The sequence below is a fragment of the Strigops habroptila genome, chromosome 3, assembly GCF_004027225.2.
Source record: "Strigops habroptila isolate Jane chromosome 3, bStrHab1.2.pri, whole genome shotgun sequence".
Taxonomy (NCBI): domain Eukaryota; kingdom Metazoa; phylum Chordata; class Aves; order Psittaciformes; family Psittacidae; genus Strigops; species Strigops habroptila.
The window spans coordinates 13,749,413-13,772,082 of NC_044279.2; the positions used below are offsets into that span (position 1 = coordinate 13,749,413).

At 37.8% G+C, this 22,670-nt stretch overlaps 1 protein-coding gene across 2 annotated transcripts in view; it reads right to left on the minus strand.

Annotated features, from left to right (window-relative positions):
- Positions 1-22,188, minus strand: part of ORC5 (origin recognition complex subunit 5) — a 72,573-nt gene extending 50,385 nt beyond the window's left edge. Inside the window, exons 1-10 of one of the 2 annotated variants that reach the window (XM_030480314.1) lie at positions 22,132-22,188; positions 19,120-19,303; positions 17,493-17,585; positions 13,464-13,661; positions 9,713-9,787; positions 6,852-6,963; positions 6,356-6,486; positions 3,688-3,736; positions 3,047-3,137; positions 673-725 (exon numbers count right to left, since the gene is read on the minus strand). In XM_030480314.1, the coding sequence (XP_030336174.1) occupies positions 673-725; positions 3,047-3,137; positions 3,688-3,736; positions 6,356-6,486; positions 6,852-6,963; positions 9,713-9,787; positions 13,464-13,661; positions 17,493-17,585; positions 19,120-19,266 (949 nt within the window). In that variant the 5' untranslated portion in view covers positions 19,267-19,303; positions 22,132-22,188. Of the gene's footprint in view, positions 1-672; positions 726-3,046; positions 3,138-3,687; positions 3,737-6,355; positions 6,487-6,851; positions 6,964-9,712; positions 9,788-13,463; positions 13,662-17,492; positions 17,586-19,119; positions 19,304-21,708; positions 21,910-22,131 lie in introns of those variants that run through there. The other variant, XM_030480315.1, reaches the window with a different exon arrangement.
- Positions 22,189-22,670: the final 482 nt, after the last annotated feature.

Genomic DNA, 22,670 nt, shown 5'->3' on the forward strand with positions numbered 1-22,670 from the left:
TATTTGTTATGATAATAATATGGAAAAAGTGTTCACAAACTATGAACTGGTCAAAAGACCATGAGTGACTGACACCACCAGGAAAATGTAAACAAAGGCTGGCAGATATATTGAGATTCAACTTTCAAGCTTATCTAAAGCATAAACTCAACAAAGCCATACTCTTGTAATGAAAGAGCAGAAAGAATTATTGCAATTCTGACATTTCTCTTTTCCAAGAAACTGGGACACAGGACAGGTGTTTTGTTTAGGAACGTGCTAATCCCGTGTAAGTAACACACCAGGTATAGTATTCCCTCCTCCCCACTCAGACAATTCTGCGAGTTGGCACACAGAGGTCCAACCATCAGGGGTCAGCCCATTCCTCCTCCATTCCTACATAAGAAATACTTCAGAAATTCCTCCTCCATTCCTATGTAAGAAATCTGCTTTTCCCACAAAGGACCTTAGGAAAGATTAAAGTCAGGATTTACGCTAGGGAAAAAAATAGTAATAGTCCTTTGCAGAACAACTTCTCAAAAAACATTATTACCCTGAACTGTAAATGCATGCTAATAGGTAGCCTCACCTATATTAGCTTCCTTCACATGTTTTCAGGTAACAATGACCAAGCCAAACTGAAAAGTACACATTTCACATTACAAGCCCCTAGAGAGTTCCTGTATCTCATACCTTTCAGCTGTCCAGGTTCTCCATCATCATGCTGTAAGTGCTCCCACTGTGAGCTAAAAGGGACAATGCAAATATAAAAAGACGAATTATTTGTTAGTCTTTTGGAGACAACTATCTGCTTGGTATACTGTATTTCAATTTCATGACACTGGCTAGGATACAGTTAGTAAGAGCATAATTAAAAATACCACATCATACTACCTTGCACTTAAGTTTCAATAATGTGCAGACTACGCATATTTGAAAAACTGCAGAAAGTAATGGTACATTAAGGTATAAATGTGAGTACAAGCTAACTGTAAAATACCAGTTTCTTTCCATCCAACTACCACCAGTAAGCAAATATCAATAATGTTCTAAGTTTCAAGAACAATGCTGAAGTGGGTAAAAAGTAAAAACACTGATAGTTTTGACTTTTATTTATCTGCTTAATAACCATTTATGCTAGCAAGAACCACTTATGCTAGCAAGAATAATTACTTCGTAATGTAATTTTGAAGTCTATGTAATAAACAAAGCAGTATTCGCTCTTCACTGAAAAATTTTCAAGACATCAAGATGGAACATTCTGTCAGTGAAAAATGCCTGCAAGCAGTTTGCTGTGTTCCTAAACAATAGCAAAAAATTTCACTTCAGAATTTCCCCTAAGGAATGACATTGTCAGGAATGTCATGATTTTAGATCATTTTTGTATATCACAAAGTTTACTAGAGCACCAGTGCTTTTTGTTTTGGTTTTTTAAAGATCTGGTCTAGTGGAAGGTGTCCTTGCTTGTGGCAGTGGGGTTGGAACTAGACCATCTTTAAGGTCCCTTCCAACCCAAACCATTCTATGATTCTATCTTTATGAACTGAGTTTATCAGCCATAAACTGTAAAACTTCTGAAAACAGTTTAATGAGAGCTGATGTAATACTCAAATTATAATGAACGAGCAAAGGTTTTACCCAATGTCTATTTTACAGGTAGAGAAAAAAAAAGGTTCCTTTTCTGATTCTATGATTTTATGATCTTAGTTCAGGTAGCACACATGCCAATAGCAAAGTTCTAGAGCTGTTACTTACGACTTGAAGAAAAGCCCAGAGTAATTACAGTTCTGTGGCCAGAAAAACTGATATGGTCATTTTAATTCCTCAAGCATTTACTGGTACGCAGAGGTAAATCCTAGAACTATTATGCAGAAACTCGAATTTATCATGAAAAACCCATTAAAGCTCAAATTTATAATCAAAGAAAACTGTAAAGAAGGAAATCTAGTTATCTGGAAACAATTCATAAGTTATTTTATATCATAATCTTGTATTACACCCTAATTAGAGTAGGCAATTACACAATATAAAAAGTCAGCAAGATCCTGAGTAGACTGTGTAATGAAGATCAATATCGAGTATAAATACATATTTGAGTCAAATAGGATAACGCCTCATTGTACAGTGAAGTCTAGCTCATATGAAGTAAAATCAATTCTCTTTCTGAACAAACGATCACTTTTCCAAAACATTTAGCAGTGACTGATACCACACACACAGGTTCAGTTACCAGAATACTCTATGGCCTCAATGACATTCAAAGGAAAAAAAATCATTACGTAACAAGATAACAAAATCAAACACTACTGAATTATCTCTCTTCACATGGCGTAACATGAGAATCACTCATCTTAAAGATGGAGAAGACATTACATCTGATCCAATTATTACCATTGAAAATGAACACCACCATCTTTATTCTAGCAGTCTGGCAACTTAAGAAACAAACAAGGAATTTAAAACCATACCAAGAGGAACTCAACCCATTAGCAGGACACCAGATTCTAATGCTGTCAAAAATAGTAAGGAAAATTTTGCTCTTGGACAAGAAAAATAAGGGGTCAGAAAGCACAGTAAACCTACAAATTTATCTCTATTCAACAAAGCTAAGGAACACAAATGTTCAAAATCTGTAACATCTCACAGTAAGTTTGAGGCTTGCACGCATCCTTGGTACACAGCGAGGATCTGTCAAGTCAACTTTACAAGTGGGTTTTATGCTGCGCCTGTATATTCTGTTGATGGATTCCCATGCTGGGCAGTTTCATACATGACAGAAAATGGATCTATCTGCATGACCATCAGTGGAAAAAGAGAACATAACTTGCAGCCACTGCTTTACTTATTAAATATTTTATACACACCCATTTTGTTTTCAATTTTCCTCTTGAGATACCCTATTTCTAACATTATATGCCAAGAACGAAATGCACATTAAAGAAAAAAAGATTCTATCTAAAATGAACACTAGGCATGAAACATAATGGAGAAAGTAAATATTCAGAGAGGAAGCTTGTTAAAAGCAGCAACATCAACAAAACAAAGAAGCCCTTGCCCCCCAAATTACCTGGATATTTCTCGGAGATAAACCGTCTGCATTGCCTTCTTCAAGTGAGGTTCGATATTTTTCCACAGTTTGCGAGAGTCACGTTCATTTGCTGCAGAAAGCCAGAATCAACTCTGTTAAACATTTAACTCACACAACACTAAAACTCTTATTCCTGACACCTGAACAGTCACAGACATGACAAAAATCATCTAACACCCTGACTCTGAAATGCTGCATTGAGATGATGCACCATCATCATCCATTTGCAAGCACATGCTATCATGCAAGGCTGTTTCTCTGTGGTTATCCTGAGATACTCTGGGATAGGTTGGCAGAACATCTGCTCTCATTTTCTCCTCTTAGCCTTGGCAGAGGAATGACTTATCCCATTTCTTCGCAGAAGTCCTAGTGGTTAAGTGAAGAGAAAGATTTATAGGGTGGAAGCAAGTTTTCACAGTATTTCCATAAAACACCACCAAAAAATGTCAACTAGTGCTTCCACTGCAGATGCTGCCTACTGGGTGTAACTGGAATAAGCAATGCCGTTGTGACCAGAAATGGTCACAAGACAATGAGGATCAAAGCAAAGTCCTCCACAAAACCCACAGGAGGTCACCTGCACTCTCATACACCTGCTCAAATTAAAGACAGAAGCTTACCTTCTCCTCTGGCCACTGGTTCACAGTATTTAGAAAAATTGAGTGCTGCCTACAGAAAGAAGTATGGCATATTAAAAAGGTCCAATACAGTTTATCTAGCTACAGAATATAAGAGGCATAATTCACTACTTTGCAAAACCGAGGAATTATTTTTCAGTCAATAATTATGCTGCTTGCTTCTAAACATTATACTGTTAAATGTCACAACAATTCTGTAGATGAAAATACAAACAGAAGTAATCTCTCACAGGTTACTTGGTTTTGATCTCAGCAAAATCTGTTTACTGTACTCAGGGGTTGCATTTGTTGTTTTTTTTTAAATAACATAGTAATTAAACATAATAAGTGTAATAAAAATGTTTTCATGAACTTGTTTTACATCTCCCTTCATTTTCAGATTAAGTTATCCATTCCAGGAGCACTTCAGCATGTTCAAAAATAGGCCACACATACAGAAGCAGAAATTGCTTTTAGAAAGACAAAACAAAAAACCCAAACAACAAAAATCCTGCTAACACATTCCACATTCAAAGGAACTCCTTTTGCCTAAGGTAAGATTGAGAGATCATTGACAAGGTTGTAATCTAGACTTTTCTCTGTATTTATTAAATTAGTATCACACAAAATTTTGTAAAAGAACAATCCTCACATTTCATTCTCCTTTTGTTCTGCTGCACCTTATTAAATCTCTGTGCCAGTATTCAGAACTCAGTAACTTCCACATGTAAATCTAATTCCAGAATGTATTATTAAGAATCATGCATAATAACATACACATTTAGAGTCTGTATTAGACACTGTGGAGTTGTTCAGAAGCCTATGGACAGTTGTATGTGCCTCTTCTAAAGAGACTTGTCAAGCACAAAAAGAATTTGGTGCCCAATTAGGCAAATATTTTCATAACGTTGGTATTTCACACACACACAAACAGCGCATTTAAGGCTAATGGAATTATTTTGACAAGCAGAGCCATTCACATACATGTCTAGAAGAACCGTGATCCTAGTTTCCATTTGTATAGCCATCAGATTTCAGTATTCTCATATAAATAACCCTATGTAGTTAACAGATAAGTTCAGCTTCCCAATGGAAATGCAAGCAGAACGTTCAGATCATCCCACTAGCACGGATTTGTTTACTAATCATAATCACTGACCACTTCAAACTTTTCCTTGTACACAATATAGTTAGTTAAACAATAATCCGATGAGCTAACAACTGTTCCTGCTATTCAGCTTTTCTTATGCAAAGGTTACCATCAGGTAATTTCTTTTCCTTCTATTAGTTTGTTTGCTACTGCCTTATCCAATTGATATATGATCAAAACTCCTTTTTCCAAATAGCTTCAATGTTTTTGTTCCCTCAGGCGTGACTATATTGGAGGAACTCTGACTTACCTGTTTTATTCTTAATTCCAAAAGAAAGATAATAAAAACATATATGGCAATCCTCACTTCTCTAGGCCTTCGAATCCAATTAATATGCTATGTTTCTGTTAAACTGTGCAACAGATCTGGCTTGTAGCAGCTTGGTTACCCTAAAATCCTTTGTAGGACGCAAGCCAAGTGAAAATTTTACCCTCTTAAATAAGACATTTAAATTTTATGTTAAATTTCCCATAAAGTTGAAGTATAAAGAACACTGGGTAGCAAGTTACATTTAAAAAACATGGAAAATAACAGAACTCAAGGTTGGACATGCTGAGACCATGTAATTGGAAGTGATTCCTTCAAACATTGAAAGCAACTGTCTGGCTTTCCATTGCATAGTCCACAAAACGAATACAACAGAAGGCTATTTAGGGATTACAGAAGTCCATGCAAGCAAGAAGGCAGCAGTAAGAGAGAAGTCACATATCCACATGTAGAAAGAACTTGAAGAGAAAAGAAGCAGTGAGGCCTATCATTGCTTGAAAGAGAAAAATCGTAACTATTACTTCCTCTGACCAAATTGCAAACAAGCAAAATCATTAACCTAGTCTCAAATGGAGTTGTCTGTCAAAAATTGCTGCAGTTGAGGCAATTGCTTCTACTGTACTTATCAGTAGGCATAAAAGGTTTCATCACATTTATCTCCTTATGCCAATAAGTGAAGATAGGCAGCCCAGTCTTCTCAGCCACTCTCTGATATTGAGGAGCAGCTTGAGCTCAAAAACCCCAACAGAAGTTCTAGACTGGGTAACCCACATGCAGACTAGCATCTCATACATTAGTGCAGCTTTTCTTGCCTCTGACCCAAAAACTACACAGCAATGGAAACCCTTTATAGCCACCAAAACAAGTGCAACCTTTAGTATGGAATTTTAGGGAAGCTCCATTTTGAACTAACACATTCTTCAGAAGGTAGATTTAGACTATAAGGAAGAAATTTTTTACAATGAGAGTGGTGAAACACTGGAACAGGTTGTCCAGAAAAGCTGTAGCTGCCCCATCCCTGGAAACATTCAAGGCCAGGTTGCACAGAGCTCTGAGCAACCTGATCTAGTTGAAGATGTCCCTGCTCATTGCAGGGGAGGCTGGATTAGATGACGTTTAACAGTCCCTTCCAACCCAAAGCATTCTATGATTTTTCTCTTTGTCCATATTCAACAATAAATCTAGACTTTCAGAGCTGTTTTGGCAAAACACATCCTAAAACTAAAGAACAATCCTAAAGGAGCTCATCTCACCAGATGTTGAAGTTCTTTCAGGTCCCTACAGACCATGTAGAAGACACCAAGCAGAATATTGATATATGCAGAATAGAAATCCGCAGAATATTCCGGGGGATGATTCTGAGACAAGATCTTCTGCAGGTGTCCTGTTTAAACAAAAATAAGTTTTGCTTATGTGAAGCTAACTTAATAAACTGACCACATCTTACAAGTTAAGTGGGAAAACAAACTATAACCATCACTAAAAAAAATCCTCCAAATCCACCAAAACCTATACTGATTAAAAGAATCAGCAAATATAATGGAACCAAAATTTTACTTTGAGATTTTTTGGCAAGTGGAAAAACACAAGTCTTCCAGAGGTTGTATGAATACAGACTTTTACATTCCAGCATCTATTACATATTCCCAATCCAGTAAAAGGCATACTGATAGACATGGAAAAAGCATTTGGATGTTGTTTGATAAAGTAGTATTCAATCCCCCAAAGCAGATTAAAGAACTAGCTTACCTATGCTGTAATCGGGAAAATACAAGGTGAACGGCTCAAAGCACCCAGTATTTGGACGGAACAGTTCCCATACAATTTCACTGAGCAGGACAACTGTCACATTTCTGTCAGTCTACATGGAGGGGGTGGGAGAAGTGAAGGGGAGAGAGGGAGTGACAGATAGGCAGAGAAAGAAAAAGTAACACTGCATGTTATAATATCAATGAGAAAAATTATTGCTGTGACATTTCTGTTCCACAAAAATCACCAAATGTACAGTTCAATACAAATTACTGGGATAGTAATAAAGCTTCAGCTGGCCTAATCAAGAAGCTCATATATTTGAAAATTTTCATAATTATATGAGATTTCCTTGCATCCCTTCCCATTTCACTGACAGCTCACTCAGTTGAAAGAAAACTGAGTGAAAACTCAGTTGAAAGAAAACAGCTTTGTGGGGTGGTAAGAGTTCAGGTACTAGACAATACCAAGTAATTCCATCCCTTACTTCCAAAATTAAAACAGCATTTTACTTCGATAATTAAACCCAGTCTTTCAGAACAAACAGGGAAAGTTAAAAAGCAAAAGAAAGCTCACTGCTTTCTGAAGCCAGCTATATAGTGCTTTATTTTAAAGGTAAGCTGGTCTTTAAAAAACAACAAAAAACATCTCAAAACAAAAACCTAGTATTAACTGTGTGCTTTACAAACTAATTTACTAGTTACTAACAATGGCTATACATAGCAAAATACTATTTTTAACCTAGTTTTTACTGACAATCTGCTTTGAGTTTGACATTTTGGTCAATAGATAACAAAACACTTCATATAAAAAATAAAATATATTTCCTTATTTTGGTCACCCTTCAATATATCAGATTTTTTTCTACGAAGCTGACCATCTGTGAGGATGATGCATCATTCTTTTTGCAAGGTTTTTGTAATCATACTAAAAATTCTGCATAACAAAACATGCTTTAAAATATGGTTCTTCCAGAAGCACACTTCAAAACTATCAAGGCACCCCAAGAAAATAAAAGGAAGTAACCTGACTGAATTGACAATGCTTAATATGAGCTGTGAATGACTTGAAGAAAAAGTTTAAATGCTATTTCCCTCTCCTGAAATACAGGGAGAATCTTCTTCTATTTACTCTTCCCACTTCCTGCCAAAGTGGTACCCACCCATATTCTTTGCTGTTTCTTCTCTCTCTGTTTTTATGGATCTTTTCAAATCATTATTATTCTAACGAGAGCACCTTTCTGTAGTTTTCTTTCAACTGAGTTCCTCTCCCAGATTTCCTAGCATTTTAGCTGAGGAAAGTACTAGGGTATTTTCAGTTCGGTTCCTGACAGACTTTCCAGTATGAAAAATCTAGGTACTTCTCACCTTAATCCTCACAGAAATCAAGCATCCTATGACCCATTCTTTGCCAATCATCCCCCAGTTCCACAAAACCCTTCACTAATGAAGTTTCTTGTCCCTCTTCGCCCCAGGAAAGGAAGTGATGCAGGAGATGTTCCTACATTCCTTTGCAACACCAGCTGCACAACAGTTTTACAAAGTCTCAGCCTAGAATCCAGAATTTAAGCAACTGGAATCTCAACATTTAGCAAAGCTGACAAACTTTTTTGGAGGTTACTTTTGAATTTGAGGGTGTTTCTCTAGTACATTCAAGTCTTAGCCTATGCTTTTTGGTCCCTGAACAGCAAACATAAGCCTAAGTTTTCCTCCTTTCTCTGTGTGACATGTTGTTTCTGCTTCAGGGGCAGCAAAATCCAGAACACAGGCAGAACAAACAAAAAGAGATGGAAGATGCACCAGCTGCCAGGATTAAGAACACAGCTGTGAATCAGTCTTCATTCAGTACATAGGGAAATCAATGTCACCAGAAGATTAAGAGTACCACACAAAAGTCTTGAGATGACAAGTATAATTTCAGCTATTTAGATGTTCAGACATTTCAAAGTACCACCATCTTCTGGCTTTGTCTTCAGTTTCTTTTCAGAGAATACACCATTTTTCCTTATTCCAAGGCATAAGCTTTGATACCTCAGAAGTGAGAGGGGGAAAGATACAGTAGTTTACTCCAGTCAGAAACATACTGTGGCACAATTCCAGTGGAAATGTAAAAACTCTCTGTCAACCTAAAGCACATTCACAGCTGCTGAACTGTGCAACTCCAGCCACAACTAAACAGCTGGTAGTCTACTGACCTTTCTCAAGCCACCATGCAGTGTTCAGAAGCTTCACATGGGAGAAACTTGAGGAAAACAAACATTTCCTGAGATGCAAATTCACACTTCCTATGCTGAATTCACTCACTCAGTGTTGTTTGGGCTCTTTGACTCAGCAGCTGACTCAGAAGCAGACTTCAGATTTCCACTCAAACATCTGACAAACTCTAAAAGGGGCTGTATTTATTTATTTGTACCAAGCCAACAGGAGCTATACTGAAGCTTCTCCTTACAGATTATAGTCTGCCTGAGGTTTTCTTCTGCAACTATTAGAAAAATATAAACCAAGAGTAGAAAAATTTCAAATTCTTCTTAAAACCAATATTCTAGAAAAGACAGCCATGCATCTGATACCAGCCCCAAAGGAATCTGTAACAGATCAGGTATCATAAAACAAGACACTATCAAACAGAATTTAAATAAAACCCCAGAAAAACCTAAGAATATAAGAAAAATCTGACAATGTTTAAATTCTGGTTCAGTTTCTAGCTTTGACTGCTGACAGTTGTTTGGGGGGGCGGATTAATTTTGCAACTTTTTTCATCTAAAGAATCACTTATCTTGATCTGTGAGCCTAGATGGACAGATACCCGTGTTCAGTTACTTTTGATATGCAGGACACATACGGTCAGTTTTTTCCACTTACCAACTCTTGAAGCCTAAGAAATGCTGGCAGGATGTTTGCTTCCATTTCCCTCAGCTGCTCTGCTCTATCCAGTACCTTTTAACAAAGCAATGATCTTATTACATAGAGAACGTCAACTTCCATTCTCATGTGTATTTAAAATTAATTCTTAGCTGCTGGAAACTCATTTCAGTAATGGCTCTTAGACAGCAGAAACCACCCCTTAAACAAGCAACATCACAGAGATTATTGCTTCAGGTGTGCTTCCAGGAAGCCCAAGCAGCTCTGCCATCTAAAAAAATACACAATCCCCAGGCAAGCAACATTCTCATGTCTTACAGCAATTAAAAATTGCAATGTAATTATACCAGTCAAGAACATCACTGACAAGGCCCTATGATCATTAACAGCCATTGAAACCTTCAATTTTTGTTCCAAATTCTTCTTATATTTCAACATCATGTGTGGTACGGTAGCACTAGATCACCTGTAGGATAGCTATCTCTTTCCACTATTAGATTATTTTTCAGAAAGAAATAAGAGCTGATATTTTCAAAAAGTTAGCTATCATCTGGAATTCACACAACTGAATCTTGAGAGAAGCTTAGAAATTTACAGGATTTATTGTATTATATACAAACCTCTCAGAAACAGATATGTAACAGATATATAGCACATGTACAGCCTAAAAAAGAAACTTTATCTAAACAACCAACATTTTAAAGTCTAGAGGAAAAGAATAGGAGCATGAAAATATGCAAGCTAATCCTTTTGGGGGAAAAAGAAATAAATTGTATTCCCAGTACACTTAAAATCTTGACAGGAATGAAACAAGACAATAGAAACACATTTCTTCTGCATTATATTTCCCATTCACAATATAAATCTAAATTCTGAAGTTCATTACTTCTTTTAAATTACTGATGTTGAAAGAGAAACTATAGGTGCCTAGAAAATTATACCTGTCTATCCTTTTACATTTCCTCCCTACACCAAATCCTTAAGACATCCATCATTTCTGTTGCCCACAGTAAGAAAAAGAATGTTATGTGGACAACCAAGAAACATTTTATGCAAACAGTATTTCAAAATCACACCATGCAGAAAAAAACCCTGACAGCGCTGTATCTGCTATAACAGCTCACACTTCTTGGGAATTTGTTTAAAACTACAATACAACGTATGACTTTATATTGATGTCTGCATTGGGTTTATATAATAAACAGTTCCAGGAATGAAGACTGCTTTATGTTCCTGACAAACAGAGGCTACATATTTTTACTAATAAAACACTGCTTGTTGGATCCAGTGACATGCAGCTACCAAACACAAAGCTTTAAGGTCTTTAAGGTCTTGACCTAAGTAAATCTTAGTTTTTAGTTAAGCAGGAAACAAAGTGGAGTTTCTATTTACAGCAGATAAAATATCCTGTGACTGATTTGTGGAATATATCAAGTGGTTCACAGAAACCACCTAACCACAGGCCTGTAATTCCATGCCTTACTCTTCAGTTTTAATATAGATGTGACAGCCTTCAGCTTTATAAAAAAACCTACATTTTAGAACTGTCTGCTGATTTATATTAAAAAAAAGTAGCTTGTTACTTCTGTAAAGTGCTAAATACTGTAAATGGATGAATGACTACAAGTTATATCTGCTTCATTTTTGCAGGTAGTTAAAATGAATAAAATTCATTTTTCATAAGTAATCACAAGCATTCAGCACCCATGCTTGGGTAAGAGAAATGTTTGGAATGCTCTGCTTGAAAGTAAACATTTATCTTAATTTGCTCTGAGTTAATTGGGCTGAAATATTACATTATTTACTACTGAAATAAAATAGAATAAATTAGCATTGCCAGTTTATGTTAGAAGCATGCTGGTCTTCCATCAGTCTCAATTTAAACCATTCTACAATAAATCCAGATGACACAGGTTAATATACATGAATTGATTTCCCCCATTCGTGTCTGTTCCCATGCAGAACTGAACTGAAATACTAATTTAATACTTAATTCTTCTGATTCAGCAACTATTTACATGATACGATCAAACTTCTCTAGGTATTTAATGCTTTTCTTTCTACAACCATTGTTCAAGAAATCTTTGTTTTCTGAGTGATACTAATTTTCATGTAACACATGAAGCATTCTTTACTGCTGCAGAATCGTTTTTTAATCCAAATATTAATCTGAAAGTAAAATTTTAATATATAGTGTTTCGTGAAATTTCTTAAATGATATTTTAGTGCCAAGTTTTGTTCTTACAGAATTGCTGAAGGATGCCAGTACCCCTTTTGTGACAGTAAATTAAAATGAATTATGTATCACTTCTTACCTATTGGAAGTACTGGTGCATATTTTCTTCATTTAATTTTTAAGTATGTCAAATTTACTAACCTCATGAGCTGTATAGGAAACTATGAGCTAGTACTGTTTCCACTAAACATAATATCAAGTTTTTTAACTCAGCGGTTAAGTTTTTTTAAAATTAAATAAAACTTGACTATAACCTGTGAAAACCAATGAAGAATGTTCAGTGATTATTGTTCAGTATGTTGAATGAATGTTCAGTAATTATGAACTTCTTGTCTGACCGAAAAAAATCAAAGCAGTATGCCCCCTGATTGCTGTGAGAAACATGCAGAGAGATTACCCAAGGTCATCAAGTTTTCAATCTTGAACCACTTCCATGTTTTCTTAATCAATTTCACCTCTTTCAAAACAAACTTAATTCCTACTGCGGGGCTGAAATTTAAGTCCATGTCTTTTGCAGGTCCACAATGCATATATAGCTACACATCACTACTATAATGGCATTCAGGGGGTTTTGTTTTTTAAGATAATAGATTATGTTCAACCAAGTGAGAACTAGGACAATAAAAAAGTTTTGAGGAGTCTATGTCCTTTCTCAGACCTCTTGCATGCCTGAAATTTGTTTCTATGTTCATCTCTTGGCACGATAAATGCTATTACAGATGTCTGCAAATTTCGATGCCTTTAGGCAGTTAAGATTATCACAGGGGAAAAAAACCAAAACAAAACCAAAAATCATAAACCCTAGTGTTCTAGTACTACGCTGATTTAATCATTCCTGTGATCTAAATTCCTATTATTTCTCCTGCAGCCTGCCTGTTTATTCCACTTGAGTATATCATCAAATGTTTCACTGCAGTCTTTTTTTCCATCTTAATTTTAAGTCTACAGTTCTTGTCTCTGAGGGCCACAAGCTGAAGATTCAAGATCTCAACTGCACTTTTACAGAGGAAATTATGCATTTTAGTTCCTTAATATAGCTTCTAACTTGAATCTATTCTAGCCAACCAATTCTTGTCATTTGCATGCTCTGTAATTCACTTCTGCCTTGCTTCCCACCTTTGCTTTCTCATTTCTGAGGCTATCTTCCCAAGGAAACAGATATGCATGACTTACTAATTATTAGACAAATACAGGCTCTCTATTTTTAAAGATTCTGTAATACTATTACATATCCAATTTAAATACGCCGTATAACTTATGTTCATTATTAGCTATGCTATACGGTTTTTGTGTAGAAAAAAATTCTAAAACCAGGAAAAATACAGAACCTCATCTAAAGCCAGTAAAGCAACAGAAAGAATCTAATGACTATCAACAGATTCTGAACAAGGTCTACACAGAAATTTTGTGAAAACTGCTCTATACTGCACATACTTCATATACAAATTATCAGTAACAATTATTCACACCCTCTTAACAGGAACGAAACTGGAACATTAAAATTGTATTACTTACAATGTATAATGTTTGATCTCGAAGCTCTTGAGTCGCAACAGCTTGTTTAAACAGACGTACAAAGTCATTGAAAGTATCACAAGGCACTTGAGAAGTCTGTTCCGTCTCAGGAGAACAGCTCTGCAACTGCGTGAGAATTTCTTCTAAAAGAAGTCGTGAAGTAAAGCATTCCATACAGTTCACAAACACATGAGGAAGCTGAAAAGGATAAAAAATTGGACAACGTACAAAACAATTTAGCTTTTTCAGTGAGTAACGTTCACTTCCAGAATAACATTCTCTTCCAGATGAGACAATGCAAGAAACCACACCCTGTCAACATAGAGCATAAACCAATCTTGCCAAAAAAGCATGTTTACTTATGTACCTAGTAAAAATATATACCACAAAGTGAAGATAGATCCGATGACTCCACATACGAAACACAGTGTATCTTCTAATTACATTTAAAAACTGAAACACAGTGTATCTTCTATGTTTAAAAATCATGAGCAATGCTTAAAAAGAAAACCAAATAGCATTTAGTTCAAAGAAAAGTTAGACAACTATAACACATTACAGTATTGCAAAATAGTCCATTAAAAATTACAGTGTCTAGATACCAGGAACTTCTCAAGCTTATATTACAAAGATAGTAATCTAGGAACACACTCCCCAAAATACACTTGTAAGTACCAATTTAGTAATATTGAAAAGGCCATTTGTCTATAAATAGAAGACACTACAGACCACAAAATAGCACCAGCATTCAAACCTGCATAAGGCAAAAATCTTTTAGCAACTCTGCTTTTTAAGAAACAGATTATTTGCACAGCTCTATACTCTGGTAAGCATATGCTCTTCTTTCCCACTGAACACCAAAACCTCTGGAAAACATTAGTCATTGGGATACATATGCATTACTTGGGGAATTAAACTTCTGACACAGGAATGTGTGTGTCTGTAACAACAACAAAAAAATCTAAGTCCTTCATTCCAATCTTTCTGCTTAAATTACAATATATGGCATATGATTCAGCAGATGTGAGAAAATGGTACATGCTGGCAATCCAGTCGAGCAGCATGTAATAAAAAGCTTTCTTGTGATTTTGAACACTATTAAAAGACAGGGGCTACACCCCCAAAAGCACCTATTCAAAGTGCTGCACCGCCACAGCAGGAGAAAAGCTGAGTGCCTTAAATGTGATTCACAACACCACATTATGTAGGAGACACTCGTACTCAGCAACAGGAAGCTCTGTAGAAACAGTTGCTGCTTAAATCCTATTCATTTCCAGTGTCCAGACGTATCTTTGGATATGTTGCAAGTGGGCAGCACAGTATTAGGAGCATTGCACAAAAGGTTACTGCATGAAAGAGGATCATGAGCACTGTCTTCCAACTTTATCCGTTTGTAGTATTTTTAATGAAGGGGATGTTTGCATAATACCCGGTCCCACAGGTAGGCATTAACAGGTTTAGATGGAAATTTCTGTGATGACACCTTTCATCTTCAGGGGACTTTAAAGGATGTTTCGGGAAAAAAGTAGGACAAGGAAAAGAACTAGAATGAATATACACATTTCCTAACAGAAAAAGAAAGGCCACAAAAGTGGGAAGAACCTAGTGCTTAAAAGTCTTCTGCTGGCACTGACCAGAGAGAAACTAAAATGGACTCCAGGTCGCTCTATATCATTCTTCAAAAGAATTACTTACGTAAGAAATATGCATTCAGCCACAACGACCCGCTACTTCCACATAGTTCAGATTCTCTCATGACATTTAAAATAACACGGTTTTAAAATGAAAGAGGGGAGATTCACGCTGGACATGACGAAGAAATTTTTTACCATGAGGGTGGTAAAGTACTGGAACAGGTTGCCCAGAGAGGTAGTGCATGCACCATCTCTGGAAACATTCAAGGCCAGGCTGGATGCAGTTCTGGGCAACCTGATCTAGTTGAAGAAGTCCCTGCTTACTGCAGGAAGGTTGGACTAGATGACCTTTAAAGAGCCCTTCCAACCCAAACTATTCTATAATTCTATGATTCTCTGCCTGCAGCCCCTGCAACTGAAATAAATCCGTTCATGACAAAGTTCCTACTTCAGGTTAGTAACGTATAGCAACTACACTATTAATCATCAAGGATATAACTCATCCCCCAGCGAACAGCATTGTAGCAGTTTTCTTCTGTAACTATTGAGGGGAAGAGAGTTTGTAGTTCCAACTTCCCAGGAATGTAAGGCTCCAGATTCAAAACTGAACAAGGAATTCTCAGTAGTTTCCACTTCACATATTCCAATGTCATTTGTCTTATCAATCCTGCTTGACCTACTTCTTTCTTACTCCTATACTGTTTTCTAAGAGCAGGAATCTAAAGGAAGTTTATGTCAGAAGGCGAAGCTGGAAAAGAATACACAGCCCTAACATTTCTGGAAGCGAAGCTCATACAGGAGGAAACAGCAACAGTACTGGCATGGGAGAATAAGATCCATCCCACCAGCAAAAGGCTTGGCAATGCCAAGCTTAGTAAAGATAAACACACCCGGAGAATTGATTTTATTACATTAGAAACTATGAATGGCATACTGATTATTATAGGTTTTAATTTATAACACATATCAAGCTATGTTTGGAGGATCTAGAATAAATTAAAGCACACAAAATTCATATTTCCAAACAGATTCTGAAAATATAATACTAAAAAGGGCCATCACTACACTTTTCCCATTTAGAGCTGATTTATTAAGCAAAACAATAATTGCTTATTGTTCAGGAATTAGATCAATTGTTCCTATGCAATATTGCTCCAACATTTTAGAACTGCTTTGTTTCTTTTCCAAAGTTCCAGATTTTCCTGCTTCTATAAGAGGGCTGATTCGATCTAACCAAATTTACTGCAATGAATTCAACATTCACCTCAAGTCTGCAAAAACAACTATCAGTATCAGAAGGAATGGCATTTGCCTGGTATTTAGCTACTGATTTTCGCCATTTCATAGAATCACAGAATGATTTGGGTTGGAAGGGGCCTTAAAGATCATCTAGTTCCAATGCACCTTCCACGAGACCAGGTAGCTCAAAGCCCCATCCAGCTTGGTCTGGAACACTTCCAGGGATGGTGCAGCCACAACTTCTCTGGGCAACTTGTTCCAGTTTCTCACCACACTCATAACAAAGACCTTCTTCCTAATATCTAACCTAAATCTCCCCTCTTTCTGTTTAAAGCCATTCCCCCTTGTCCTAACCCTACCTGCCCTTGTAAAAAGTCCCTCTCAGGATTTCTTGTAGACCCCCTATAGATACTGGAAGGCTGCTGTAAGATCTCCCTGGAGCTTTATCTTCTCCAGGCTGAACAAGCCCAGCTGTCTCAGCCTGTCTTCATAGCAGAGGTGTTCCAGCCCTCTTATCATCTTTGTGGCCCTCCTCTGGGCTCGCTTTATTATTTTTTTTTCCAGCAAACATATATAGCTTGTATGTCCACTTTGAATGCTTTTAACAACTTTACTAAGTTTAAGCTCTTAGGCTGACATTTAAATAGACCATACCAATCCAACTGAATTTAACCGAGTTCGTCAACACAAAACAAGTAAAACTCCATTAATGAAAACTCTTCTCCCTGTTTTTCATACACTCTCTCACTCTTTTTATATATAAGTAAAATTAAAGGAGAATTACAAGAATATTCAAAAAAGATATAAGTGACTCTCAGATTGAACTGGAATCATCATAAGAGTAGTTACTTGTCACTAGAGCTCTTTAAGGTTAAGTCAAGGGAAAGAGCTGTACAAAATTCAGGTCCTTTTTTTCTTTTCTAAACTTCCACAGAAAAGTTATTATCATTTATACTGTATTTCATACGCACAACTTCATTTTATCCTAATTGCACTAGTGAGAGAAGCAACACATTTATCACACAGTAAATGGAGGAGAAGAATCAAGAAGGCAGAAATGGCTGAGGAAACCCCATTTCGAGAAAGTAGAAGCTAGTTTGAGGAACCATCTGTTACAAATAAATTCTAATTCAATAACCATTGTGAACATTCTTACCTGTAAGGTGCTTAGAAGAGTTTGCATAACATAAGTCTTTCCACTAGATGTATGCCCATAGATAAAGATCGATGGAAAACTAAAATGCTGACGCTATGGAAAAACAAAACAAATCAGATTTTGCTGTTTCAATTCTTCTTTTTCATCCAACAGATAGAAGATTTATCAATGACATTTCCCTCCAAAAGAAAAGTTATCTTTTAAATTGAGACATTAAATATAAAATACTCCAATTATTATGGAATTAACATGATCAAGTTTTGTGTTTCGACTTCACTGAAACGCTGGAAGGTTAAGTCCCAAGAATCAAGTATCACATAAAGCTACCAATGAAACTGCTACAACAGGAGGATACGTTTTTCATGGGAAAAACAAAACAAACACACACGCACACAAAAAAGACACACCAAGTGAGAAAAGCAGTGGGCTCTTAACTCAAATTAGTCAGCTAAGTGAAGCAAGATCCTGGCAAGCACAAATTGCAGGCTTTACATTGTCCTAACTTCTGCAAACGCTACAAACTGCTTTTCTTTCCATTAGCACTAAACAGAAAAGACAGAACAGTTTAGTGGAGGAGATAGTACAGGAGCTCGCTCTTCTCTCACAAGGCAGCATTTGATATAATACATCTATTTATTTAATCGTACTGATGCTGTATATTTCATGGATTTTTTTTTATTTTTTTTTTTTTTTTAAGATGTGAGGAAAATAACTTGTTCTTTCTATTTCATTCTGAACTGGTATTTTTTGCGTTTTTCTCATTTCTAAGAATCTTGTACACTGACTTAAAAAATGAATACAGAAATAAATACCTTTTATGAAAAACAATAATATTCAATTAATCCGAGATGAAGGCACTCTTGTGCCAGCTATGCAGATACTCTAACCTCCATATTTAACAAGAATTTTAGTATCTTCTTTTTTTTTAAGAAGACTTGTTGCCACTCTGCTTGAAATACATAAACTTAAATGCTCTAATTTGTGTAATTATAATTAAAGGCAGAACCAGAAACAGATATTAATTTCCATTTTGTTAACTGAATGTCAACTGCTTTTAGGTTTGTAGATGAAAATCTATTACTCTTTACCACAACCTTGCCAGGCAGTAACATGATCAATTAACAAGCCAGTGATTTCCAAATCTTATGGCCAGCAACAGAACTAATAAGAATCAGACCAATTTCATGTACTTAGAATTCAGGCATGCAGATACTGGATTAACAGGTGAAAACCAAATAGAATTTCTGCACTGCCACTGAAAAAGAAAAAAAGAATAGGCCAGAACATTAGACCAGAGAAGGAGACAGACTTCCTTCATGGTACTAACTGGCAAAGATGGAAAAAAGTCTTCAAGAAGTCAGGCTTCAGATACAGCAAGACACAAACAGCTGTAGGTTTGGGTCCTACCAGCTGCAAAACAGCTTTCAACCTTCAAATTCACTAGAAACTATCTGACAAACACTGATGATAAGATGGGTAACAAAAAAACACCAAACACCAAATAATGCCACAAAGAGACAACCTAAGGATGTTCATAATGACAAAAATGCTCTCAAATTGCTACTCTCCCTTCTGAGACAGAAGAATGTCTTTGTTCTGTCCAAACCTACAATATAAAAAGCACTACCTCTCCAAATATTGACAGCAGCAGGGACACTTGCGATTCTCGACAAGGCACCAGACTTTCCAACTGAAGCAGTGTAGCTGCTGGGTATGCTGGATGTTCAAGGTTAGGCATTTTGATGTTCCTGTAGTCAGTCGCCTGAACATGCATGTCCCATCTGAGGTGTAGAGACAAGAAATAAAGTGATCTGGAAAATAAAACGTTTTAATTATCATTTGCTGTCACACACATAAAGGAAGAAAATGAAGAGGAATTGACATGATATCTAAACAGACAGTCTAGCACAGGATAATGGTATAATTATGATAGACTTCATCAAAATGGAACTTTACTATGTAAGGCATTATAGAGACATTTTCATACCTGACAGAATTCAAAAAAATCAAATAAAAAGGGAAAGGCATCCAGGGTATGAGCAAATCAATATAACAAAGAATTGTCATAGTTTAGTTAACTGGAAAAATACACTATTTAGTTCTGGCTTTATCTACATTTAAAAGTAGCAGGGGAATAAAATGAGGAAAGTAGATTAGTCACAGATCATCGCCTCCCTGGACAGCCAATAAACCAGGATTTACAAGTAACAGAGAAGAAGTAGGGCATAAGGAAAGATGAGGATGACAAAATAATAGCTCTTCAGATGTTAACAGGAATGCTCACCCCAGCTTAAAAGCAGCAGAGGCATATGAAGAAAATCCAGCTAATGGTAAAGACTGGAAATACCCCTTAAAAATAGCAGGAGCCCAAACCAGCTAAAGCTGTAAATATTAATTATAGTCTAGCTTTTAGACAAGGACTAGTCAAGAAAGACTTGTTTGGGTTTTGCTTACCCAAACACTGGGAAAGCTGAATTTTAGTGACAGAGTATGGAAAAACACCTCAGTCAAAGATACTACTCTGTCTGCAGCTCTAAAACTGCTAGAAAGATGGTACATTTGTCTGCAGTGATAAGGACAACATGCAGAGAGAGAACTGAAGTGACATCAAGAGCTGGATTTTGACTTAGCAAATATAACATTACTTGACAGCCAAAAATGCAAGTTTGGAAATTTGGGTAGGTGCAATAAAGATATCTCATCAGCAGACAGGCACATCTGTATGTTATGAAGACAAAGATAATAAACAAAGCACTCCAAACACATTTAAATATAAATATTTGCAGCCAAATATGTTATGCTGGGCATAAGTACAATGCCACATCAGAAAAGATCATGTTAGCAGAAGGAGATCAGAAATAGCATGGGAAATGGAAAACAAACTGTCCTGAAGAAAAAAAGCATTACTGGGTTGCAGGGACAGGGGAGCTATTGGGCTACAAGGAGGTTCACAAATACAAATGTATTTATGGAAATACTTCATAATAGAGTTCATTCCAGAACCAATCTCTACGAAGTATTTCCACAAATAAATTTAAGGAAATATTTTTTGCTTTTATATTTTCAGCGTCTTCTGAAGTAAAAAACTGGGATTGTAGAGCAATCAATAGAAAAACAAGTGGAATTATTGGTGAAAAAAAGGATAACCCCAATAACTGACGTAATGCCAATATAATGAAATTCAGTACTTCAAATTACACATATTTTTAAGTAATTGTATCACACTTCACAAGAACTACAGTTAGATATCAAGAAACTAAGTCTGAAGCAACTTGAAAATAAACAAGCCAATCATGTAGTAAGTATAAGAAATCAAAGTAATGCAGCTGTTGAAAAAACAAACACATAATCATATGTACTAAGGCAAATTACTTCCCATACAGACAATCGTACAAATAGCATCAGCCCATTTTATCAGGCCAGCAAGATCAGTTTTGAACAGGTCTGCCCACCTGTCCACTGTACCTATTCAGATGTTTATTCAAAATGGAATGAAGATTAAAGAAAAAAAAAATATGATAACTTGATTAAAACTGTTCTCGAAAAATGAGGTAGGAATAAATATCAAGCATGAAAAGAAAAAAATTTAGACAGCAGCCTCCAAAACAAAGGACAAACGAGGAGGGAAAGTTTTAGAAAAAGCTGAAGTTTGCACGGATTCAAGAAAAAGAACAGCTCTTTTGTCCCCCTGACTACATGAGAACATGGCTAGACTCAGTGTCCTAAACACATCTAAAGCCATAAGGTACTTCAGCTTCTCCACCCTGCTGCCCAGCTGCACTCCAGGAAAGCACAAATCGCTCGTTGATCACACCATTATCTGCCAGACCTGTTTGCTCCTCAAACACCCCAGCACATCTCAACGTATACTAAATGTATTTAAGCCACAGCATGAAAACCTACATCTCTACTGACTCTATGTATGTCTTTTAATCTTCAACCAGTTCCCATCCTGAAGTTCACAAGAAGGATGCTCAGAGCAACACACTCACAAAACCATTAGTTTAAATTAAATGGCAATGCTGACACAAGAATTAGCATCATCAGGATGTTCCTGACCAGGGAAAGTTGTACGGAGCGTGCATGTGACTCCAGCCAGACCAGGAGGGACAAGCAGCTGAGCCTAAGTCACGATATCAAAAGCACAAGTTGGATTTCAAGGCTGGATTTGTTGCTTTAGGAGCACTCCTCAGTTCATTAGTCCTAACACACTCACACTTGGCATGTCTTTCTACACTTTAGCGCGAGAGTTTGACAGAACTGAAGAGACGCCCATGCTTCTGCTTCCCCTTCGGCCCTACGAGCACCCACGTCCCCCGGCACAGGGGTGCCCTGGCTGAGGCGGAACGACGACCCCAGTCGGCACAGCGCGGCCCCGCTCCACGAAGCCCGGGCTAACGGCTGGGTTCCGCCGACCGCCTGTGGAGCCGAGGGCGGGCTCGGCTCAGGCAGCAGCCCTGACACCGGCAGACCGGGCGGGACTCGGGACCGGCCCCTCACCGCCTCCCAGCCACACGCAGCAGGAGCAGGTCAGCCCCGCCACCTCACTCCTCTCCCCTTGCCCGCCCGAGCGCCAGGCCGGGCCGAATCAGCTCCACCGCCGCCACCCCACCCCGCTCCGCTCCGCCCGGCGCCTCACCCCAGCTACCCGCTCCCGCCGCCACCTCCTGCACATGCGCACGGCACCCGCGGCGCCGCCGGCCCCGCGCAGTGCGCAGGTGCCCAGCGCGCACGCATGCGCCTTAGCGGCGTGCCGCTCTCCGCCCTTGGCGTGCGTGTGGAGGCGCGGGAAAGGGCGGCGGGGCCGTGAGGGGGGGCAGGCAGAGGGACAGGCAGGGGTGCAGGCAGGGGGGCGGGCGATCGGGCGATCGGGCGATCGGGCGATCGGTTCGGGGGTCCGGGGGTGAGGCAGTGTCTTAGCCCGCAGGGAGAGCCGGGTGCAGCGCGTGTCCCTGAGCATAGGTGGCTTTGGAGCCATGCGTTAGAAGCTGCTTGGCAGCAGTGAGGAGGGTGTAGGGTTCGTCCGTGGTTGTGGTAATAGCTACTTTAACTCAAGTCACCTCCTTTACGGGCACACAGGCAAGTGTGCGGTGTCTCTTGTAGCTGGTTGTGCAGTTGAGGGTCAGCTTCAGGGTGCGCCCTGTGAGGGGACACAAGAATCTGCCCCGTGAGGGGTCT